Source organism: Oryza sativa, chromosome 6, assembly GCF_034140825.1.
Source record: "Oryza sativa Japonica Group chromosome 6, ASM3414082v1".
Classification (NCBI taxonomy): Eukaryota; Viridiplantae; Streptophyta; class Magnoliopsida; order Poales; family Poaceae; genus Oryza; species Oryza sativa.
In genome coordinates this window covers 11,281,317-11,306,334 of record NC_089040.1, presented here as the reverse complement: position 1 = coordinate 11,306,334, position 25,018 = coordinate 11,281,317, and the positions used below count along the sequence as shown (strand labels likewise).

At 43.2% G+C, this 25,018-nt stretch overlaps 3 protein-coding genes and 1 pseudogene across 4 annotated transcripts; all 4 read left to right on the top strand.

Annotated features, from left to right (window-relative positions):
• The first annotated feature begins 2,870 nt into the window (after positions 1–2,870).
• On the top strand, positions 2,871–4,952 carry LOC4340817 (very-long-chain 3-oxoacyl-CoA reductase 1). 2 transcript variants are annotated; one of them, XM_015787111.3, is made up of 3 exons: positions 2,871–3,493; positions 4,213–4,285; positions 4,435–4,952. In XM_015787111.3, exons 1-3 carry the CDS (start codon positions 2,934–2,936, stop codon positions 4,693–4,695), a joined length of 894 nt encoding a protein of 297 aa, XP_015642597.1. In that variant the 5' UTR covers positions 2,871–2,933; the 3' UTR covers positions 4,696–4,952. The 2 variants fall into 2 exon arrangements, with proteins under 2 accessions (XP_015642597.1, XP_015642598.1); XM_015787112.3 differs by having other exon boundaries at positions 2,874–3,493; positions 4,216–4,285.
• Positions 4,953–8,279: 3,327 nt separating this feature from the next.
• LOC4340816 (very-long-chain 3-oxoacyl-CoA reductase 1) lies at positions 8,280–9,829 on the top strand. Its single transcript, XM_015787052.3, has 3 exons — positions 8,280–9,035; positions 9,125–9,194; positions 9,319–9,829. Exons 1-3 carry the CDS (start codon positions 8,365–8,367, stop codon positions 9,565–9,567), a joined length of 990 nt encoding a protein of 329 aa, XP_015642538.1. The 5' UTR covers positions 8,280–8,364; the 3' UTR covers positions 9,568–9,829.
• A 2,603-nt stretch (positions 9,830–12,432) lies between these two features.
• LOC136356979 (uncharacterized) lies at positions 12,433–14,580 on the top strand. The gene is made up of 2 exons (XM_066311703.1): positions 12,433–13,137; positions 14,047–14,580. The coding sequence occupies exons 1-2, from the start codon at positions 12,433–12,435 to the stop codon at positions 14,578–14,580; spliced, it is 1,239 nt and encodes a 412-aa protein (XP_066167800.1).
• Positions 14,581–21,352: 6,772 nt separating this feature from the next.
• LOC4340815 (very-long-chain 3-oxoacyl-CoA reductase 1-like) lies at positions 21,353–23,669 on the top strand (annotated as a pseudogene).
• Positions 23,670–25,018: the final 1,349 nt, after the last annotated feature.

Here is a 25,018-nt window from a genome sequence, read left to right as displayed (position 1 = left end):
CGTCTGCCACCTCCACAAGTCATTGTACGGCCTCAAGCAGGCCCCTCGTGCGTGGTATCAACGCTTCGCCAGCTACATTCGCACACTTGGCTTCACTCCATCGGCCTCGGACACATCCCTATTCATCTACATGAACGGGGCTGACATGGCGTATCTCCTCCTCTACGTCGACGACATCATCCTCACTGCCTCCTCGACACGGCTACTTCACCACCTCACTGGTCGTCTCCATGACGAGTTCGCCATGATGGATCTTGGGGATCTCTACCACTTCCTCGGCATCTCCGTCCAGCGCACCCCCAACGGCCTTCATCTGTCTCAGCGACAGTACGCCGTCGACCTTCTCCAGCGGGCTGGCATGGCCGAGTGCCATCCCACGGCCACCCCGGTGGATACCCAAGGCCAAGCTCTCGGCTTCTGATGGAGAACCTCTCCGTGATCCAACGGAGTACCGAAGCCTCGCCGGGGCTTTGCAGTACCTCACTCTCACCCGGCCCGACCTCGCCTACGCCGTCCAGCAAGTGTGCCTACACATGCACTCTCCGCGTGACGCTCACTTGGCCTTGGTCAAGCGCATCTTGCGCTATGTCAAGGGGTCACTGGATCAAGGGCTCTTTCTCCATGCTACCACGGCATCGACGCTCACAGCCTACAGCGACGCCGATTGGGCTGGTTGCCCTGACTCGCGCCGCTCAACATCAGGTTATTGTGTCTTCCTCGGTGATAATCTTGTCTCTTGGTCCTCCAAGCGGCAAGCCATGGTCTCCTGCTCCAGTGCCGAAGCGGAGTATCGTGCTGTCGCTCATGCTGTCGCTGAGTGTTGTTGGCTTCGCAAGCTTTTGGATGAACTCTGCACCCCTCTCCGCTCTGCGACAGTGGTCTTCTGCGACAACGTCAGTGCCGTCTATCTCTCCGCCAACCCTGTTCAACATAAACGTACGAAGCACATTGAGATCGACATCCACTTTGTTCGTGAGAAAGTTGCTCTTGGCCTTGTTCGTGTCCTTCATATGCCGTCGTCTCATCAGTTCGCCGACATCATGACAAAGGGACTACCAGTTCAGCTTTTTCAGGATTTTCGGTCCAGTCTCTGCGTACGGGAACCTCACGTCTCGACTGCGGGGGGTGTCAAAGATAGCATAGTATCTTCTATATTTGGTGATTGAGACACGTATAGAAAGTCCTCTATCACCTTCCTTTTTATGTAATTACATTCCATTCATGTAATCCTGGAATATATTTAATTGAAGATAGCCAGCATGATTGTGCTTGAGTTGTGCCAAATCCTCTCCCTGTTTGCTGTTCATACCACATCCGCATGACAAAATCCGCATCCGCATCCGGCCGGATATCTAAAAACCCTTGCCAAATCCTCACATCGGACGGATTCGGAGCGGATCGGATCGGATAACATCCGCTCCGTTTTCACCCCTAGTGGAGGAGGATAAATTGTCTAGTTTCATCAGATGATGACACCTCTATATCGGTTAGCTCGTAACTCCTGGTTTTGGACAGCCTAGCCTAGTAAGGTAGCCAACCGTAATCTAACACACCGACGGATGCAGATGCAGCACCACGAAGCAACACCCAGCTCCTCCTCTCGACATCGTCGGCTCAGGCTTCAAACCCATGATACTTGTCCCCTCTCCTCTCGACTTTCCAAGGGTACGCCGCAGGCCCAGCATCGCCGCGTCCACGGCACGATGCACCGGTGGCGCTCCCTTTCCCTCTTCACCGCTGCCATCCTGTAGCTGGCCACCTGCTCGGTGCACGCGATGTACGACCAGCGTCCAACACCTTGTGCGATCACGCTCAGTTCCTCCTCGGCTCTCATTTCACTTGCTTCTTGGCTCCTCGCCTCGTTGGCTTGATATATATTTCCCGAGATATTGAGTTGCTGTATGGTACCAATCTGATGCTGAGTAGACAGTGAGAGGAGGGATGCAGACCGCCAGGGAAGGAATGCGCCGGAGTGAAGTTCGCCAGATCGCTTGGCAGTGGCTGGGTCAAAGGGATTGATGTGTGGCACTGTGGCTATGGAAGGGGAGGGATGGATTAGCCGTGAGGATATGGTTGGCTTCAAAATTACGTTTTTCAAAATAAATCTCACCTCATATAATACATATTTGGGCATATAAACTATCTTAAATTTAAATGTTGTCAGTTTTAAAGTTATAGATCTCATACATTCATATAGGCTATCTTAGATTGTTTAAAAATTTCAAAAATTTAAATTTTTCCTTATCCGTGGCGGTTCGTAACAACAATCATTCACAGATAACATTATTTGTGATGGGTGGTAATTAAGACCCATCACGGATGAGTGCTCTCATTTTTTACGAATCATCTCACTACACCCGTTACGGATGACTTGTTATACATGACGGAGCATGGTTGTGACCCATCAAATGTTATCCGAGACGTGTTAGACTAGGATCCAACAAAGTTGACATTCTATCAGTGATGGGTCATCTGCTGTAGTCATTAATCCGACATGGATAGTTCATCAGGAATAATGTGTAGATCTGTACTAGGGAGGTAAGTTGTTGGCCCTGTTTATTCCATCACGTGTTGTGTGACAGTGCACCAGTGCGAGTGCCGACTGCATCCCCAAGTTTCGGTGGTCCGCGTCATGCGCCGTTCCGGCCAAACACCGCAGAGCAGCACGTTTAATCTAATTAATTTCACTGTCACATTAACGATCTACAGCAGCTTCCTTGGTGCCTAATCACGCCGCGAAATTATTACTTCCTGTGCATTATAGATTCTCCCATGCTTTAATTTGCATCCCGCCAGTTTTTGTTGGTTAGCAACTCGGCGAGTAACCGTTCCAAGTCGCTCTCCACAGTGCTGCGCCATTTACTGTTACACACATATTTATATCGTGCAAACGCGGCGCCCTGTACAGTGGCGAAGAAGAGCCCGGAATCATCATGGCTAGTCACGTCTTGTTGATCCGGCAAGACATCGCGACGCCGTGGTGGTTCATCTTGCGGGCCTTCGTCGGCGCCGCCTACGTCGGCTTCGTCGCGCTCCGTCTCCTGGCCTACCTCTGGCTCTGCCTCCCCCGCATGCCCAAGGGCGACCTCCGCCGCCGGTACGGCGAGTGGGCCGTCGTCACCGGGCCAACGTCCGGTATCGGCCGTGCCATGGCGCTGGAGCTCGCGCGTCACGGCCTCAATCTCGTGCTCGTCGGCCGTGACCCGGCCATCCTCCGGCAGATCTCCGACACGATCGCGTCTCTGTCGGAGTTGATCGTGGTGAACAATGCAGGCGTGGCGGAGCCCGGCGCGGTGTACCTGCACGAGGCGGACGTGGAGGCGTGGGCGAGGATGGTGCGGGTGAATGTGTCAGCAGTGACAGAGGTGACGGCAGCGGTGTTGCCGGGGATGGTGGCGCGGGGCAGGGGAGGCGCTGTCGTCAACATCGGCTCAGCGGCGTCAGAGTCCATCCCGTCCTTACCCCTATACACCATGTACTCCTCCACCAAACGGTACGTACCCACGACAACAGCTTCTAAAATAAACAACATAGTACGAGATATAACAAATTTTATATTATACAAATTTATTGTTTTATTAGTACTATGTTGAGTAATTTTAGAACAAAGTGAGTAGTAAACAAAGTGACATGAAACAACTTACGACACCATATTTATATCAGTACACACAACGTCATACATATGCATGAGAATGCACCACTACAAAAATGTTCATAAGGATCGGCCATATAGGTAAAAATCGGCACCTATACTGTATTTCCCACCAACCTCTACAAGAACCGATACCTATAAAACTATATAGACATCGAACCGATGTCTATAAGATCGTATAGATATTCTGTAGACCGGCTTATTTTTTTACAGTATTATAGGTGCCCGTTATAATCTAAAAACCGACACCTTCGTAAATTAAGGTGTCGGTTATAAACACAAAACCGACACCTATGAAGTATTATAGGTGTTGGTTTTGGTACAGAATCGGCACCTATATGCTTGCGAGGGCAGCACTTTCTCTATTATAGGTGCCGATTCTTTATCGAAACCGGCACCTACAATATCACATAGGCGCCAGTTTGGAAACCGATACCACCGACTTTGATCATTAGTGTTGACTAATAGGTGCCGGCATCAAAACCATTACCTATTAGGTCTTCCCAACCGTTACATATATGGTTTTCTGTACTAGTGGTGACCGGCTGGTTCGTTTCTAGCAGGTACGTGGCTCAGTTCTCCCGGAGCCTTCACGTCGAGTATGCAAGTAAAGGGATCCATGTGCAATGCCAGGTAACTTAATTCATCAGAAATATAATTCGTAACTTTCAGTTGAATCATTTACTCATTGACAGATTCTGATAAAATCTGGAAAGTATGTGCATGCAAATAGGGAATCAAATAGGAGTATGTATGGCTCTTATGTATGTGCATGCATGCAGGCACCGTTCCTCGTGGACACGAGGCTGATGTTCAGGTTCGAGGAGGCGGCGGGCGGCGTGTCGCTGTTCACGGTGACCCCGGACGCGTACGCGCGCGCGGCGGTGGCGTGGATCGGCCGCGGCGGCGCGCTCTGCACGCCGGGCGTCCGGCACCAGCTGCTGCGGCGCATGGCCGCCGCCGTTCCGGACTCCGTCCACGACTGGATCCTCCTGCACTTAACCACCTGGAACAGAAAGCGTCGTTTCAGCGGATCAGAGTGACAAGTTCTATCGACAGATTATGCGATGCTAAAGAATTGCCAACAAATAAATGTGTCTTCGAAAAGTACACTTGCCGATATATTGTTTGTTGCCCATTTTATTCACACTAGGAAGGTGGCCCGCGCGCATACGCGGGCACTTATATTATTGCAAGCTAAGATTATTGTTTGTTCAAAATTTTCATCTAATAGATTAAGGGCAAACTAAAGTTTGGATAATGTTATTTCATAATAATTTAAGGGTTCTATTTTGCTTAAGATATCTTAGAAAACCATTCACAAAATTTTGAGTAGGAGATACATTAAGTACTTACGACTTTTGAATCATGTTTTTTTTCGAGTAAATAAAAAACTATTGTGACTTTTGAATCATGTTTAACTCAAAATTCTTGTGATTAAATCGTCTCATGAAGACGCATGATATAGTTAGAAAGGGAGGGAAGCGTATGTATGGAAAAAAAAGAAGAAAGGGAAAAATGAAAAAAGGGAGGGAAAGCGCACGTACCCACGTATGTAGGTGCGTACCTATGCCGCGTATGTAGGTGCGTACCCACGTAGGACCTCGTAGTATTTAGTTTGTTCCAAGATCAATTTAATCTAATAGTTTATAATATTGAACGTACCGATTTAAGTGAAAATTAAATAATAGATACTTTGCTTTTTTTTTTAGAATTTATAGTACTTTCTCTAATTTATTAGAGCACCATGTGGTAGCTTGAGAGCATTTTAAGAAAATTTAAAGGACTTAACACATGTAATTAGAATATTAACCATGTAATATATATGTATGGGGCATATGGTAATATTTGTCCAGCTTCGTCCATGTTTATATAAATAATTAACTATGTGTCTAATTAATAGTAATTAATTTTGACACCTATTTACAATTGTTCATAGTAGCTCTTACATATTCATCTTACGACTTTGATTATCGGTTGATCCCCAATTTACTGATCACCATGACTCGCATGAAAAAAAAGTGCTACTTAGGTTTTAGGACAGCTGAAATTGATGAATTATCTTATTTGCGTGGTAGCTATTTGAGGGTATAAACGAATGAATTGGCTTCTAAAAAGTTAAATTGTCGTTTAAAAAGACACCATTTATAAACTTGGAAAGTGTGCAAACTAAAATCCAAACTATAGAATCGGGAAAAAAGAGAATCTTAAACTCCCTTATAACACCCTTGTCTTAGTAAGAGTTCTATTGTTATTCGTTAATATTGTGCTCACATTTATAACATAATAATTTCTTTCACCTATACGAACAAATAGTACAAAATCCAAATACGACATAACACAATACATTATAATTATTCTATAACCAACTCTCGTTTTTAGCTTAAACAGAGCTAAGTGTTGGAAAAAACATAACCCACGGTGCTTAATTCTTCTCTCGTTGCATCACACCTTTAATTTTCTTTTTATGTTATTAACAAAATTAATCATCTCCATATATGATTTGATATGTGGCAAAGCAATAGCGTTGCAGCGGTCGTGATCACCTTAGATGCCTCACACACAACGCTTGTCACGTGTGCGAAAGGCAAAGGTGCAGACGTGCATTGTGCAGCGGGCCAAAAAGAGAACTTCGGACACTTTATTTATTTGCAAATAATAGATCCGATGATTTAAATGATGGGTCATCGGTTCTAGTATAAGTGTAAATTAGTTAATATAGATTTTAAATTACTAATTTAACAGGTACACAATATAATGGTGTAGACTTTATTTTGAAACAGTGTATTATTTGAGAATAAGAGTCCAATGTAATAAAAAATAGATACGATGTTTTAAATAATGGGTCCATCGGTTTAAGTGCACGTATATAGATTTTAAATTGTTTATTTGATAGGTGCACAATATAATTGTGTAAACTTTATTTTAAAATAGTGTATTATTTTAAAATAATAGTACAAAGTAAGTAATGAGTACACCGGTTTAAGTGGAAATGTTGGCAAAAGTGGGTCATGATTTAGTGGACGACGTCTGCATAGGATCACACCAACACCAGTCTGCCGCCGTGAACCGTTTGGGCCGAGAGCTATACTACTATAGAATGGATTTTTCTGTACAAGAGCGCCTATAGGTTTCAGACGGATGGTAACTTAGTCTTGCCTGCAATAATCACTTTTTCAATTGCAGTTAAAAACAGCATGCGAAAATGCATTTTAACTGATGGACCCCTTAACATATCTGCACGTGAAAATTGATAACTCTCTATTGTGCATTAATTTGCTCAGTACTTTTATTATATCTCATTAGTATATGGCCTATAGGTGGTTTTAGCCATCGTTGTCAAACTAACGTACCGATTAATTAACTAGCTTTCAGCTTGGTTAATGGTTTGATACTTTGAAGAACCGAAATCTATTTTATGGTTAGTATTGTTGGCAATTTTTTATGATAAGTCGACAAGCACGATCGTAGCACCTAAACGCCTTGCGGTGATATAGAGTCGCCAACCACCTTGATCTAGCCAAAAGGCCAAATCAAGATGGGTTTTGTAGAAAAAACAACTAAACCGGCTAGCGGAGCCGATTTAGAGTAGGCTGATTTTGATCGATAAGAGGATAACTACCCGTCTCGTGGGTAAAACGGAAGGTTTTCAGGACAAACCTACATAAAGGTGTCGCACTCTCGCAGCAGCGGCGGACGATTTACGGTGCAAATCGACAAAGATGGGCTAAAACTATGGTAAAATAGAAAACATTGCTGAAAAGTAAAGATAAAAGAAAAATAGAAAACTGCGGTCAGACCGGCCCTACTAGTCGGCCAGACCGCCCACATACCTGTGGTCTGACCGGCCCTGTGAAGGAAACCCGGCACTTTCCAAACTTTGACAATTTTCCCCTATTTCGTCCATAGATGCCAAATTTGGGTGTAAACAAGTATTTCCAAGAAAACTAACGAAATGAACTGATAATCACCATTGGCTACTCCATCCAGTTCAAAATATAAGACATATTTATGTTTAGTTATGACACTCTTGATAATTGCTACACTGGAATATTATTAGTTATGTAATATAAAGTGAGTATATAAGAAATTATCGCAAGTTTTTTTAGTGCAAAACTATTAGATATAACTATAGTATAATTACATTGTAACTGTATTGTAAATACATTTTAATTATGATATAACTTATATAAAACTTATATTTAAGTATGGTTTGGTTGGCTCGCATCGGGATTTTACGCGTGTTATGTGTGAAAATTTCTTTCTAGTAATCTTTTCCCTTTATGCACAAATCTCAAGGCGATCCTATGACCACAAATCTAAAACTTTTAGAGAAAAAACTTGCGAAATTTTTTTAAGCAATTCCGAATATAAAAGCATATTCATAAGGAAGTAGTTTTGAATATGAATCTAATAAATGAAACTTTAAAACTATACTTTTCTGTGATCAAAGCCTCTGTTCTTGCTAACAACTTAGTTTTTGAGCCCTCCGCGACTGTTAGCTAGTTGTTGCCACATTATTGTTGCAACTTGGAACTAATTAGTTGGCGGGTAACCATTCCAAATCAACACATTTACACATATATCGCCCATATACGTCCACGTCAACACATTTACACATTAACGAACAAAACCTAGCTCTACCCACAGATACGCGCGCACAACTATGTGCAAATGACGCCGAAGAGAGCTGTGCATTGCGGTCGGATCAAATGATGGCTAGCCATTTCTACGGCATGTTCCGGCAAGACGACCCAGCGCCGGCGCCGGCGTGGTGGTTCCAGTCGCTGGCCTTCCTCGGCGCCGCCTACGTCGCCGGCGTCACGCTGCGCCTCCTCGCCTACGTCGCGATCTGCCTCGGCGGGCCCAAGGACCTCCGCCGGTACGGCGCGTGGGCCGTCATCACCGGGCCGACGTCCGGCATCGGCTGCGCCATGGCGCTGGAGCTCGCGCGCCGCGGCCTCAACCTCGTGCTCGTCGGCCGTGACCCCGCCAGGCTCCGGGAGATCTCCGGCACGATCCGCTCCCGCCACGGCCGGGTGCAGACCAAGGCCGTGGTGTTCGACCTGTCCCTCGCCTCGACCCCGGACGGCGACCAGCCGCTGCGGCGGCTGCGGGAGGCCGTGGCGGGGCTGGACGTCGGGGTGGTGGTGAACAACGCCAGCGAGGGGAGGCCCGGCGCGGTGTACCTCCACGAGGCGGACGTGGAGGAGTGGGTGAGGATGGCGCGGGTGAACGTGTCGGCGGTGACAGAGGTGACGGCGGCGGTGCTGCCCGGGATGGTGGAGCGGGGCAGGGGCGGCGCCGTCGTCAACCTCGGCTCAGCGGCGTCGGAGGCCATCCCGTCCTTCCCCCTCTACACCATGTACGCCTCCACCAAACGGTAAATACATGTCGTACATTCACCAAACACAAAATGACATATTACAACATGTACAATTCATGTTATATATACATGTGCGTGAGATGCAGGTACGTGGCTCAGTTCTCCCGGAGCCTTCACGTCGAGTATGCGAACAAAGGGATCCATGTGCAATGCCAGGTAACCAATTAAGTTTGAGTTTAGTGATCATTGTACACACAGATTCTGATGAAATCTGAAGAGAGAAAAAACAAATGTTACGGCCTGCTCGCGGCGACGTGTGTGCGATGTGCTTTAATTGTAGACGCCGTTCTTCGTGGAGACGACGATGTTGGCGAAGTTGGAGGAGGAGGTGGGGCTTAGCGTGTCGCCGTTGAAGGTGAGCACGGACACCTACGCGCGCGCGGCGGTGGCGTGGATCGGACGCGGCGGGCCGCTCTGCACGCCGGGTGGACTGCTGCACCAGCTGATGTGGTGCATCACCGCCGCCGTGCCGGAGTCCGTCCTCGACTGGATCGTCCTGCGCTTCACCACCTGGAACAGAGGACGGTAGCTGTTGCAGCCAGCGGAGCAGAGTGTCAAGGACGAGGGGCATGCAAGTTCAGAGAGCTGTGGTGGCTCGCTAAGTTACCATCCTGGCCGCTGTCGTTCGATTACCCTAACGGCGATCAGCCGTACGTCGTGACCACAAGTCGCGCCCGATGTGTGTATCTCGAGCGAGTCAGGGGTGGAGATTAGGTTTGTAAAAACTATGTCAAAATGTAATTTTACTTTCAAGTATTGATATGGAGTTATGGACAGTATGTAATCAACAACTTAATTAGCACTATTTAATCTATCGTGATAGATATGGAATTCAATGCAAGATACGCACTTTCATCAGTAGAATAGGAAGGGGCGATTTGGTAGCATCACGGTCGGGATGAGGAGGATTAAGCAGTGACGATTGGAAGAGATAGGAAGAGGCAGTGAGGTCTCTTCTTCCTTAGGGCAAGTTTTATAGTAGATGTGACTATTACATCTAATTTTATGTATAACATACATAATTATTGAGAGGTGATATGTATAATAGGTCACATCTACCACACAATCCCCAATATCTTTAACACTCTCATATGTTTATTGAAGTTTATGTAGGGGTTGCCCCTTGCATGAGAGGTGACTATTTCTCTCTCATCCTTCTTCTCTCCTCCACCTCACTATTTAGTCCTATGTGACATCTTGGGATTTGTGCTTGGATGCCCATAGTACTTGCCACTACTAGAAAACTTATTTTCGGCGTCGTAGGGGATCGATTTTCGCAGGCAGGCATGTAATTCGGAGCCAAAACCCCGCCGGCAAAAAAGATACCCGGGGTGGAGGGGGCGGTCCGCCTGCGAAGATTGATCTTTGCAGGCGGACCATATAAGCGTCGCCTGCGAAGATCGATCTTCGCAAGCGGCAGACGTCGTGCGCCTGCGAAGATCGATCTTCGCACGCGACGTTTATATGGTCCGCCTGCGAAGATCAATCTTCGCAGGCGCCGCTTATATGGCCCGCCTGAAAAGATGCCCCTATATAGTCTTCTTCCTCCTCGAGCTCTGTTCATTCTCCCCGAAGTTTCTCTCTCCTAAAGTGACTTAAATATAGGAGGGAGGTTTTGAACTTCAAATCTTCGGGGGATTTTTCTACGGTACTTAGATCTACTTATTTCCACACTAGGTATGCAATTTTTTAAGCTTTTAGACCTTAATTTGTGATGGATTTATGCATGCAAAATTGTGAAGGAAGAGTTCCATGTTTTTTAATTTTATTTCTTTTGATATGTTGATATTAGATGTATGTCTAATACATGATGCCTCTTGTTGTAGTGGTTTAATGTGGTAACATAAATTCTCAATTTTTTTTATTTTTGCTATCACATCTACCTCCTTGTTCTAGATCTAGATTTAGATCTTGTCATATATAGAGAGAATAAAATTTTTAATGTCTATTTATTCGGTGCAATCAAAAAATAGTTATAGTATTTTGTAATATGCCAATGATATGATTTTGTTAGATTTTCCTAATGTACTAATTTGTCATGTCTGTGTAAAAAAAATTGAAATAAACTTTGATTTTTTATTAATTTACACTTAACCTTTAGTTAATTAGTTTTGAATAGCGATAAGTTTTTTCAATAAACCCTACAAATTTGGTATTAATTGTGCAAATATTTTACGTGTATTTTTTTAGAGATATGGAAAGTCGGGAATGGATGTATCATTGGCCGAGGTTTTTGTCTCCATATAGAAACGAAGTGTCTAAATTTATTGGTATTACCAAGGCACACGCTGAGAAGAACAATATGAGGAAGATAATTTGTCCATGTGCTGACTGTAAGAATGAAATAGCCTGGGACTTTGACGATGCTTTTAAAGTGAAGGAGCACTTGGTAACTCGTGGATTTATGGACAAGTACGAAATATGGACACGTCATGGCGAAGAACAAGTGGACGGGCCTTAAAATGTAGTTCTGACACAAGTTGAAGACATGGTGCATGACGATGGTTCTGTTGAGGACAAAATCGACCTAGAGGAAATGTTACGTCATGCAGAACCCGAGGTGCTGATGGGGTCGGCTAAAGGGTTAAATAACTTTGAAGCTTTACAAAAGGCAGCAAAGGAAGTTTTGTACGATGAGTCGAAGGGTTGTGACAGTGAGTTCACAACACTCCGGTCAGTTCTTGAACTTATGAGGTTAAAAGTGAGACATGGATGGTCTGATACCAGTTTCGACAGTCTGTTAGAACTTCTGCAGAAAATGCTCCCGAGGCCTAACTCACTACCATCGAGCACATATCAAGCAAAGAAACTCATATGCCCCCTTTCACTTGGTGTGGAAAAGATTCATGCGTGCGTAAATCACTGCATACTGTACAGGAAAGAGTACGCTTCTTTAGATGAATGTCCAACATGCAGTGCAAGCCGGTACAAGTCGAATAGCAATACTGGCCTAGAACCCTCTGAAGCAACTGAGGGACGACAGAGAAAAATCCCGCAGCTTGTGATGTGGTACCTTCCTGTCAAAGACCGCATTAAACAGATATACTCAAACCCGCGAGATGTAGAACTAATGTGCTGGCATGAAGAAGGGCACAAGAAGGATGGGATGATTTGACACCCGGCAGATGCTCGTTAGTGGATAAATTTTGATGCTCAGTATAGAGAGTTTGCTAAAGACCCATGGAACATTAGATTTGCCCTGAGTACCGATGGAGTTAATCCTTTTAGAGACGTGAGCAGCTCACATAGTACTTGGCCAGTGCTTCTCACCATGTATAATCTTCCTACCTGGCTTTGTAGAAAGAGAAAATACGTACTACTCTGTATCCTCATACAGGGACCCCGTCAGCCTGGTATTGATATTGACGTATTTCTTGAACCATTGTTGGAAGATATGGCTGATTTATGGAAAGAGGGATTGAAAGTGTGGGACGAGTACTTAAGGGAATACTTCACAGTGAAGGCCATCATCTTCGTGACCATTAACGATTATCCAGCAATGTTTTCAGTTTCAGGTCAAATTAAAGGTAAAACAGGATGTGTGATCTGCTTGAATGGAACGTACTATAGGTATCTCCCGGGTTCCAACAAGCTTGTGTACATGTGGCACCGGCGGTTCCTACGCATAAATCACAAGTACCGCAAGATGAAGGCGGAGTTCGATGGTACTGAAGAGACTGATCCTGCACCAAAACCTACATCGGGAGAAAAGGTGTGTGCAATAACAGAGAAAATTGTTTGCGAGTTTGGAAAAATGACTAAGAAACCATCAAAGGGGACAAAGCGCAAGAAACCCGAGAAGAATACAAAACAAGGGGATAGTAAGAAGCAAGATGATAGTTCGAAGCCAGATGATAAACTCCCTCCCCCATTCAAGAAGCATTCCATATTTTTTAAGTACCTCCCGTACTGGAAAGATCTGAAGGTTCGGCATGCCATAGACGTCATGCATCTAGAGAAGAATGTGTTTGACAACATAGTTGGAACATTGTTGGACATGCCGAAAAAGACTAAAGATGGTCTGCAATCAAGGATAGACCTAGTCAAGATGGGAATCAGGGAAGAGTTACACCCTCAAGAAGGAGAAAAGAATGGCGAAGTATATCTTCCACCAGCCTGTTTCACACTGACACCTGAGGAGAAGAAGTCATTTTGCAACTCACTCCGTGATGTCAGAGTGCCCATAGGTTTCTCATCAAACATCAGTCGACTAGTTTCAATGAAAAATTTGTCGGTATCTGGTTATAATTCACACGACTGCCATGTCTTGCTCATCGTGTTTCTTGCAATTGCAATAAGGGCCATAAAACCGGAGCTTTTAAAGGTTGCTATCACAAGGTTGTGCTACTTTTTCAACGCAGTGTCACAGAAGGTCATTAGTCTCGAAGAGTTAGGAAATCTACGTACATTCGCACATGAGACACAATACCAACTTGAGATGTGTTTCTCTCCGTCATTTTTTGATATGATGGAGCACCTCATTGTTCACATAGTGCCGCAGATGGTTGCGCTTGGCCCATTGTACCTCCATCAAATGTGGTCATACGAGCGTTACATGGCGGTTCTAAAGGGTTACGTCCGAAATCGTGCACATCCAGAGGGATCAATGGTTGAGGGTTATAGTACTGAAGAGGTTGTCGAGTGTTGTATCGATTACCTCAAAGATGGATATGCAATTGGAGTACCTGTGCCCCAACACGAGGGCAGGTTGAGTGGCAGGGGAACGATAGGAAAGAAGAGATTCGTCACCCATGATCACAAATCATTCCAAGAAGCTCACTTCAGCGTGCTTCATCAGTTTGCTATCGTTGAGCCGTACATCAATCAACATATCGAACTAATACAAGCTAACAATAAGGGTCGCACCACCGAGTGGATAATGAAAGAACACAAGCGTCTCTTCATAGATTGGTTGCGAGACCTAGACTTACCTGAGGGACAAACTACCGATGAAATAACTATGAAGCGGTTGGCTTGTGATCCATCAACTACAGTAAATTCTTGGCAGGGATATGACATTAATGGATACTCGTTTAGCACAAGAGCCCAAGATAATAAGACCTGTACGCAAAACAGCGGTGTCCGTGTTTTCGCAATTGATGAAGCCGGGGAAAAACAATCATACTTCGGGTTTATTGAAGAAATATGGGAAATCGACTATGGGCACACAATGCAAATCCCTATATTTAAGTGCCAGTGGGTAAAATACCCGAACGGGGTCAATGTTGATAAGTTCGGTCTTACTGTTGTTGACCTGGCGAGTGTGGGTCACAAGGATGACCCTTGGGTACTCGCCAATCGCGTGGAACAAGTGTTTAATGTGAAGGACCCTTCAAATTTGAAGAAAGATATAGTGCTACCAGGGAAACAAAAGATATTGGGAGTGGATGGGGTTGAAGATGTCGAAGATTACAACCAATACGATAGTATGCCACTTTATAGTCAGTTTGTACAGAAGATTAAGAATGTCGAGACATCTACTCAAAAGACCGTGAAGCCTTACATACGCACGGACGGTGTGGGCAAAAATGTTAAAGGGTAATGATTGTTGAGTGGCATGTAAGCATCTAAGAAGTTAGTAGTTATATAATGGTGGTATGTAAGGTGATGTGTGATCATATCGCAAATTGACGAATAATTGTACTCAACATTTTGGTGGTATGTAATTAGTTTGTACTAATTTTTATGTGTAATTACCATTTGTAGTGTAAAAAATTTGTTAAAAAATTTAAATTAGTAATATTTGAAAAGTGTAATTATTTTTATGTGCAATTACAATTTTTACCATTTGTAGTGTAAAAAATTTGTTAAAAAATTTAAATTAGTAATATTTTTATGTGCAATAACCATTTATACATTTGAAAAGTAATAATACTAAGGTTTGTATATTTTGTAATAATATTAAGGTTTGTATATTTTGGAATAAATATATTCAACTCTGTACCAATTTTCGCAGGCGGGCGGTCCGCCTGCGAAAATTGTTGTACAAAGTAGGGTTTACATCTTCGCAGTCGGACGGCACGCTTGCGAAGATAGTAAAAACGATCTTCGCAGGCGGACCGCCCGCTTGCGAAGATCGTTGCCCTATATAAGGGCAAGCCCGCGGCGCCAAAATTTCTAAGTCTAAAAGGGAGAAAGATGTGCTAAGTACGGCGCTGGGTACTACTAAGCATGGGGGAAGGGTTCGAGGTGTGTCGAGCAAGATGAGTTGGAAGGAAGGGTTCAAAAATGACCCAAACAAGAAGCGTGAAGTGTACAAGGATAAACTTAGAGACGAAGGGGCTGCGGAGTTTGAAAGGCAAATGATGGATTTCTGCGTCAAGCACATGCTTTTGCCTCGCCCCGAAACCAAAGAACCTGAGCCAGATTACCCCTTCGATGACCTCAAGGAGAATACACCCTGCAGATTGCACGTTCCCATTGGACGCTCCGGGAAAACTCTTGAGGCCGCTACAGCCATTACTATCCCTAGGAGAACATACAATGAAGAGTTCATACCTGATGCGTATGCCAAGGTGCAGCCGCAAGTGGTCCACGAAGGGTTTGAGTCCTACGACATTGACTTCCCGACTGCAGATGGTGTATCCGTACTTGGGGATGCGGTCGATCTTGTAATTCTCTGGCACAAGAATGACATATCCTTTGGATTGGGCACCGACGCCACGCAAAAACCTGTGGTGCCTAAACCGGGGTTGGGAAAACCTCCGAGACCTTCTAAGAGGAAGGTGACTGATAAGGCAGAGGAACCCGAGATGCAAAGGGAAAATCCAGTGCCGGAAGTGCCACCGGAGATTGCATTGCCAGAGGCAGCCATGGAGATTGCACCGCCGGAGGCAGCCATGGAGATTCCAGTGCCGGATGTGCCCATAGAGATTACAGTGGCAGAACCAGAGGTGCAATTTGTGGCATCAGTCGGGTCAGAAATAGAAGAAGTACCAGGATTGGAATGGGACGGTACAGAGCCAGAAATATTTGAAGACCCTTCTCCTGCGAAAGACCCCGAGGTTCAAGAGACCACGGTCCCTGAGAAGGCCACTACCAGTTCTGAGGTGCCACGAGTGCTTAGGAGCCACGACTCCAAGTCCAAAGATGAGAACAAGGAGAAGTTCATGGTAACCGTCTTTAGAGGGGGTAAGGAACGTGCCAAGCTCAAAGATGACGACCCCCAGAAGGCTGCTGAACTAGCCGGGCCAACATATTTCGCAACCGATGATTGCCCGGAAAAGTACGAACATGGGAAAGCATTCTTGCCGGAATGGGCACTGAAAGAAGGACCATGAGAGATGAGAAGGTTACATACCTTCTACATGGAGGCCAGCAAGAAAGGCTTGGGCAATATAACAGCTCGATCCCCGGCTAATTGTTTTGGCGAAGAGGGTTACGTATGGCTAGATTTCTCAGATCTCCACGCCATATATCGTCGGGATAAGATGGACGTCAACTACGTCGGTGTTTGGTGCATGTGAGTATGAGTTTTAATTAATTAGATGAAAAATATGTACAATACAAATCCATGTGATTGTTACTAACAAACTTCTTCTGTAGGATGCAATACATGGATGCTAAGAAGAAAAAAGAACCCATCGGCTTCTTGGATCTAACTCAGATCTGCCAAACACAGCATACGGTGAGGCTAGCACCAGGGTCTGACCAGCTGAAGGGCAAGAATCCAAAAGAGATAGCAGAATACAAGAAGGGCTTGCACAAGGATAAATTGATTACTGTCGCACAGTACATTGGACGAGCCTTCTTGCACTTTCAAAATAAGAGAGTCGTCATGGCCGCTTATAATTTTAAGTAAGTCTGGTACATTTATCTTGTACACATATGTCTTATTTTAGCTGGTACTAACTAACTATACTGTTGTTAATATGTAGCGATCATTATATCTGTTTACTCATCCACCCTAAAGACGGAATCGTGGTAGTCTTGGACCCTCTCGATTACAGTCACAAGCAATACAAAGAATTTCTAACAATCTTACAGTAGTAAGTGAGTATGACTCTTGCATTTGTATATGAATGTATTATAAATAAATATCCTCCTTATTGTGAAACGGTACGACATCCATACAGTGCATACCAATACTACAAGTTCAAGGGTGGAGAATAGACCCGAACACGGGAGAAGCTGCTAGTACGTACCTATTGGCCGGTAATACTCCACTCACTTAATGTATTCCAATTGTTTCACTAATTGCAAATTTTAACTAATTTTTTCTATGATATGTACTGAAGTGTCACAAGCAACCGCGAGGAACGGTCCTTTGCGGGTATTATGCGTGCGAATTCCTTAGGGTTAATGGACGGTACAGGACTAACGCAGAGGATGTAAGTCTCTATACTATGTACTAGACAGCTTCACATATTTATGATACTAATATATGGATTAACTTCAATGCATGCAGTTGCCAAGATTACAATGTCGAACAAGCTTTAACGATACAGGTACCACAAATGTCCAGCGTGATCTGTGCCACTTCATCCACCATGAGTGTTGTCATGTGAAAGGAGATTTCTTCGACCCAGAGGGTGCCCTAGCGGCAAGTGATGAATTTAAGGATCTTCGGGAGTGGAACACTGCTATGCCATAATGTAACTAGATGACGTTATTTGAAGTGACAAGGTAAAAAAATATTGTAATATATATATTTTGGCAACACTTTTGAGTTATGCAATATATGTAGATTTCTCAGTACCAAATGTTTGATAATCTTCCAATATATGTATATAATAATCTACCTGCAATAATTTCTATTAAATAATTTAAAAGTAATTTACGGGCAAATTATTATTAAATTTCAATATTTTCTACCTATCTTCGCAGGCGGAAGTTTTTTTTTTTGCAGGCGGCCGATTCCTATTTTCGCAGGCGGACCGGACTAGCCAACGTCCACCTGCGAAAATTATCTTCGCAGGTGGACGGCCGCCCCGCCTGCGAAGATCGGCGATTTTCATAGTCGTTGGCATACAGGCGGACGGTCGCCCCGCCTGCAAAGACCCTTTTCGGCCGCTTGCGATAATGCTTTTCCTAGTAGTGTGCCCTTATCCACCTCTTTTTCCGATGGCAGCATCACCCCATGCCCGACGACGTGGGTGGCTCCCTTATGCCATTCCTAACCCAATGACTAGAATGATATCCATAGCATTAAATAAGCGGTCACCTAGAATTAAAAATGATATGGCAAAGAAATAAATAAGGAAAGAGAGGAGACCATGTCTTGCATGAGACATGGTTTCTATACAACATTCAAGACATCATATGAAATAAGTAGCATTAAATTTAAGTATGGAATAGTGGTGTTTGCATTGGAAGAGTAGTGTCTAGTACTAGTGTTAGACTATTCTCAACCCAATGATTAGAATGGTGTCCATAGCATTAAATAAGCTACCACCTAGGATGAAAGATGATGTAGCAAGTGAATAAATTAGGAAAGAGAAGGAAACCAGGTCTTGTATGAAACATGGTTTATACACAACTTCCAATACATCATGTGAGATAAGTAGCATTAAATTTAAGTATGGAAAAATGGTGTTTGCATTGAAAGAGTAGTGCTAGTACTAGTTTCTTGATGATGAGGACAAAACGGCAGGGTGGTGAAAAGGAGATCGGCGGTGGCGGTGGGGAGGGCAGAGGAGGCAGCAACGGACAAGCCATGCATTTGCATCGTTTGTTGCATACGTTTGAACCAAATTGTTTCATCTAGCGATCTGACCATGTTATACTTTTTTTTTAGAATTAAAACATTCTTTCGCTATTTGTTGAAACATTGTTTTTATATAGGTGAAATAACGTCTGATTTTTTGGAAACCGTTGTTTCATACGTTGTAGCAAAATGTTTCATGAGGTGATTTGGTTGTGTTTTAGTTTTTTTAAGCGATTGAAACATTTTCAATCTACTTAGTGAAACATTTTCGATCTACTTGGTGGAACAGCGCCCGATTTTGTAAAAAAAAAAAAGAAAAATCAGGCGCCCGATTTGTAGGAGCCTTGGTTTCTCTAGGCAGGGACGTGGAAGGATGTTTTTTAAAAAAAGTTTCTCGAAGGTTTCGGAAGAGGTTTTTCGTATTTGAGTTGCGAGGTATGGATGAAAAATCAGACGAACCATGTTTACGTGACATGGCGTTATAATTTTGGAAGAAAGGATTCTTCTTTCATGTATTTAAATTAAATACGCTACATGTGTTTATATAAGTTTATACGTGCTGAATATTTCTTACCCGGAGGTACTCATGGTGTTTTCTGTAGTAAGTCCATCTCTCTTCATCAGGATGCTTAGTTATTTCAAGCATGGGATGATGTCCCACGCTTTGCTGTGGAATATATGTTAGATATTAATGAAATGATTTGGATTGAAATATTATAAAAATGATTTAAAAATAATGATTTAGCATGTGTATGTATAGTTTTATAATAAAATAAATTGTAGATATAGTTACTATATACTTGCACGTTAAGCTTTGTATGAATGCGTTGACGTGGCATGCTTGCATATAGATTTTAGAAGTGCTAATAAATATTATACTTGCATGATAACCTTTAGATGTTTAGTACACATTAGCTCAATAAAAAGAAGAAATTTGCGACCTATATATAGCTCTCACCCTTGGTTAGAAAACGGAAATTTAATTTAGATTGAGTATGGGTGAAATTTAAGGCACTGCAAGAATCTCAAAGTACAATTAACGGTTTTGATATGGGTGAAGTTTACAACGGTTACCTTAAAATCGTGACTCATAAGTTGTTGGAAATTAATTGCTGCAGTGCGCGAGCATATACAGTACTACATCCATTCCAAAACAAGTGCAGTCATATATATCGGTGTCCAACGTTTAACCGTCCATCTTATTTAAAAAATTTATTAAAACTTTTTTAAAAAACTATTCACATATAAAGTACTATTTATATTTTATCATCTAATAATAATAAAATTACTAATCATAAAATTCTTTCAAATAAGACGAGCGGTCAAATGTTGGACTTGAACAGTGTGAGGAAGTACAACCAACAGTGCAAGGTTCTCAGTATCCTAATCCGTATCCTAATATCTTACAATATTACGATCCTACCAAGCGAAACGATCACGATACCGATCATAGTCTTACCTAGTATCCTAAATGTCATAATATCTCGATTCTACTATTCATTACCATACATTTTACGAAATCTTAGGTAGTATCCCGATTATATAATAAGATGGTTTGAAAATATGTAAATAATATGCTGAAGTTTATATAAAAATCGGTTAAATATATCAAAACTAATGTGGTTTCTCTTGATAAATATCCCTATTTGCATGGTATATATTATTACTATATTTTTTATATAGAATAGCTATATGTAATTAATACAAATATTAATTAAACTTAAAAAAATCTCATAGTATTCGATCATACGATACGATACTACTTTGAACAAAACGATACTACTTAGCATCCCGATATTGATAACCTTCCTATAGGGTCGCACCATTTCTCTAAGCAACTATGTGTCCGTGTGCACACGCGGCCACGCGCTGCGCACCTAATGCTACTGTTTTGTTAGTATTTATTTAATTTAGTACTGATTTTTTTTCTCATCAATACAATCACTACTTATTTTAAGTTATCTTTAACCAAGTAAATCTATTTAATTTAGTACTGATTTTTTTCTCATCAACACAATCACTACTTATTTTAAGTTATCTTTAACCAAGTAAATCTAGAACGTACGAATTATCTCTTTTTAAAAAAGATCAATAGTGTACGTGAAACTATTGCAATTACATCGATCAAAGGTGTGGCCCATTGCATATTTTCATTGGTGGCAGCTGGCAGCTAGGCCACCACAGTCCACCCGTTTCACTGTGTGTGTGTGTGTGACGTTAACACGCTACTATTCCCTTCTGCCTAATCACCCCACTAATTTTATTATTGTGCATATATAATATAATATATGCACTAATTTTATTATTGTGCATATATAATATAATATATGCGCGTGCTGCGTGTCGTACAGCGCATATATAATACTCCCTCCGTCCCTAAAAATTTGACATCGTTTATTTTTTAAAACATGTTTAACCGTCATCTTATTAAATTTTTTTGTGAATATTATTCAAAAACTTAAGTAGTAGTATATTTAACAATGAATCAAATGATATGAAAAGAATTAATAATTACTTAATAAAATGAACAATTAAATATGTTTAAAAAAGTCAACAGTATTAAATATTCAGGGTACAATTTTCCCATTTTATTGCATCTGTTTCACTGTGTTGCTCGGCCAAACGTACACACAGTTCGTTATATATCGTGCAACACCGGTGCATGGCGAGGAAACCATACATATAGAGAGAGAGAGAGAGCCCGTGAGGTGTGGCTGGAATCGTCATGGCTGGTCATGTCTTCATGATTCGGCAAGAATCGGCGCCGCCGGCGCCACCGTGGTGGTTCCTCTCTCTGGTCTTCCTCGGCGCTGCCTATGTCGCCACCGTCACCCTCCGCCTCCTCGCCTACCTCGCGTTCTCCCTGCACCGTCAGCCCAAGGACCTCCGCAGCCGGTACGGTGCGTGGGCGGTCATTACTGGGCCGACATCCGGCATGGGCCGGGCTATGGCGCTAGAGCTCGCTCGCCGCGGCCTCAACCTCGTGCTCGTCGGCCGTGACCCCGCCAACCTCGAGGAGATCTCCAACACGGTCAGGTCTCTCCACGGGGTGGAGACCAAGACCGTGGTGTTCGACCTCTCACTCGTGGCGACTCCCCACGGCGACGAGCCGCTGCGGCAGCTCAGGGAGACGGTGGAGGGGCTGGATGTCGGGGTGTTAATGAACAACGCCGGTGTGGGGGAGCCGGCTATGGCGTACCTACACGAGGCGGACGTGGAGGCGTGGGTGAGAATGATGCGGGTGAACCTGTGGGCAGTGACGGAGGTGACGGCGGCGGTGCTGCCAGGGATGGTGGAGCGGGGCAGGGGCGCTGTTGTTAACATCGGCTCGGCATCATCGCAGGCCATCCCTTCCTTCCCCCTCTGCACCATTTACTCCGCCACCAAACGGCACGTACATGCAACAAACACACGTAACATGTTACTACACTTTTTTATAGTAAAGGTTACTTACTCTCACTGTCTCTCTCTCTCTCTCTCTTCGTAAGTATTTTAATATTTAATTTTTGTTTATAAGGATTTATGTAATGCTTGTTCCATCAATCACCTTTCTTCCCGTGTTGCTCTTAACCACCATCACACTCCCAACCATCCGTGACAAATCCAAAATGTAAATTGACGGAGTGCTACCGTGCTAGTGTAAAAACATAGTAGTATGACTGAAGCAGAGATATATTAATTAATATGCGCATATGATCGAAAAAAAAAACTTTCTCCATTTTAATTTATGGCTGTGTTAAATATCCACAAATATCTGTTATAGTATACCTAGAGTAAGTTCTGTATTCTGCAAGTTCAGGCCCTGAAAAAAAGAAGTAGAAACAGCGAGACAGCTGCATCGGTGCCGTCCGAACAGTTTCTTTACTGGTGGCTAATTAGACTTATTAATGATTAATTAGGGGTAGGGATTATGGCTGTTCGTTTGTACCGGTTAGAAGTCTATCCCTCCAGCACAGAAAAAGAAACAGCTTATTGTTGCATAATTAATTAAGTGTTAGCTAAAACTAACTTGAAAAATGGATTAATATGATATTTTTAAGTAATTTTTTTATATATTTTTTAAAAAATACACCGTTTAGTAGTTTGAAAAGTGTACGCGTGGAAAACGATATAGATTAGTTGGGAACAAGCACAAAAGAACAGTGATCGGCCACTGCCAACCATCCACCATTCAATGAGCGTTATCAAAGTCATTTTTTCCTCAACCTTCTTCTTACAAACCTAAAAATTGTTTATATTTGTCGTCTTAATTACACATGGTTGTATATATGTGGGCATAGAGATTTATAATCCTTTCATATGAGTTGTATATATGTGTGATTGTCAGCACAACCTGATATAATTAGTGACTACGTTCATTAATTTCAAGATGCAGGTACGTGGCTCATTTCTCCCGGAGCCTTCACCTCGAGTACGCAAGTGAAGGGATCCATGTGCAATGCCAGGTAACCCTGATCTGACGAGAGCAATCTGACGAAATTTTGCAACCAAAAAAACCAAGTGAAGAAACACACAACAAATTTACGCGATGCATCCATCCGATCATCTTATCTGCATGCAGGCGCCGTTCTTCGTGGCGACGAGGATGGTGGAGAACCTGGCGGAGGCGAGGCGCCTCTCGCCGTTCACGGTCACCCCGGGCGCCTACGCGCGCGCGCGGCGGTGGGGTGGATCGGCCGCGGCGGCCCGCTTTGCACGCCGAACGTCCGGCACCGGCTGCTGTGGTGCGCCGCCGCCGCCGCGCCGGACTCCGTGCTCGACTGGTTCCTCCTGCGCAGCCACCTGGAGCAGAGGACGACGTTGTCTCAGCAAATCAGAGCGTCGGGGGCGCCGGCGCCGTCGTGACAGCAGGAAGTTCATTCTTGGCGCTTCGTCTTGCGTTCATGAACAATAATAGTGGGCAGTAGCATTGTGATATACTGCTACATCCCCGTTTTATATACTATAAGTTGTTTTAATTTTTTTATCTAAGTTGAACTTCTTTATATTATTTGATCAAATTTATAGAAAATATAATAATATATTTTCAACACAAAGTAAAGAAAAACTATCAAAATATGTTCAATGTTAGATGTAATAAAACTAATTAATTTCGTGCTATAAGTGTTGTTATATTTTTCTATAAGTTTGATTAAAATTTCAAATAAAAAATAAAAAAATCAATTCGATTTATAATATATACGGAAAGATTGCGTGCGTATGTCCGGATGCTGGTCCATAGGGAAAAACCTGGTTACATGACTATTCTCGTAGTGTAAAAACGTGCATATATACAACATAACGATCACACACTTGTGGACTGCCCGTTTGCTAGATTATTTTGGATCTCATTGAATGAAGCGTTTGGATCCGGGCCTAGCCTTGCCTAGCAAGACCAGTCATTTGGAATCGTAACAAAATCCTAGCTCCTCAGGGCGAGCTACCCCATAGGGGTGAGAAAAGGCTAGCTCACGAGGAAGAGCCAAATAGGTACGCCTCCAACGGTAAAATGCACGTAAGAAAAAATTGTTGATAAGGCCGAAGCGATTTACTCCAAAACCTACTACCTTCTTCAACAACTAGTCCCCCAATTTCATTGTTCTCTTCCTCCACTCTTGGCCAAAGAATTGGCCTCGCAAATCTCTAGTTCTCTTTGTCCACCCTTGGCTGGACTATCGGGCTCACATATCCGGTCAATTGGCAATCATCCTCCTCTTCGCCTTGTCGAACTCTCAGGTATGCTCATCATCTCCGGCGCACATATATAAATGCAGTAGAGCCCATACGTAGTAAATCAGAGGGCTTCGGCAAGGCCAACTTTATTTGAGGATAAAAGATAAGAATCAAGTTGGTTGGGTATGTTGCTAGGAGGAGCATATCTAATACTAATTATGCATACACCTAGTAGTATTGATCATGTTAATCGTATTATAACCTAGAAGTACAGATGTTGGGTACGGAGGATTCATACCACCGTTTCACCAAACCCGATACCATTTGCATGAATGGATAGGCTATAAACCCAAGACAGCAAACGAATGACTATTCAACTTAAGACACTCTTCTCTCCGCACTACTGTTGAGAGAGCGTCTGTCTTACTTAAACTCTTATACTATACTTACTTAAACTCTTATACTATCACTACATGACGTGTCATGTTGTGAATATATAAACTCTATAACTTTCAACTACTTACATTAAACGGCTAAGATCATTGTTTGTAATAGTTTTGTAAAGGAAAATTAGTACGTGGAGCGGTGCTCATCTCAAATTAAAAGAAGAAAAGGAATCCCAGGCATGAGGCATCAGTGTTCAGTCAGTCAGGCACCTCGACGGCGAGACGGCGCGGCGCTT

Excerpts from the sequence above, each read along its gene's own strand:
- LOC4340817 (XM_015787111.3), top strand. The coding sequence starts at position 2,934 with ATGGCTAGTCACGTCTTGTTGATCCGGCAAGACATCGCGACGCCGTGG. Across the intron at positions 3,494-4,212 it reads ATGTACTCCTCCACCAAACG|CAGGTACGTGGCTCAGTTCT; the intron begins GTACGTACCCAC and ends GTTCGTTTCTAG. Across the intron at positions 4,286-4,434 it reads GGATCCATGTGCAATGCCAG|GCACCGTTCCTCGTGGACAC; the intron begins GTAACTTAATTC and ends GCATGCATGCAG.
- LOC4340816 (XM_015787052.3), top strand. The coding sequence starts at position 8,365 with ATGATGGCTAGCCATTTCTACGGCATGTTCCGGCAAGACGACCCAGCG. Across the intron at positions 9,036-9,124 it reads ATGTACGCCTCCACCAAACG|GTACGTGGCTCAGTTCTCCC; the intron begins GTAAATACATGT and ends CGTGAGATGCAG. Across the intron at positions 9,195-9,318 it reads GGATCCATGTGCAATGCCAG|ACGCCGTTCTTCGTGGAGAC; the intron begins GTAACCAATTAA and ends CTTTAATTGTAG.
- LOC136356979 (XM_066311703.1), top strand. The coding sequence starts at position 12,433 with ATGGCTGATTTATGGAAAGAGGGATTGAAAGTGTGGGACGAGTACTTA. Across the intron at positions 13,138-14,046 it reads AAGGAGAAAAGAATGGCGAA|GGATATGACATTAATGGATA; the intron begins GTATATCTTCCA and ends AATTCTTGGCAG.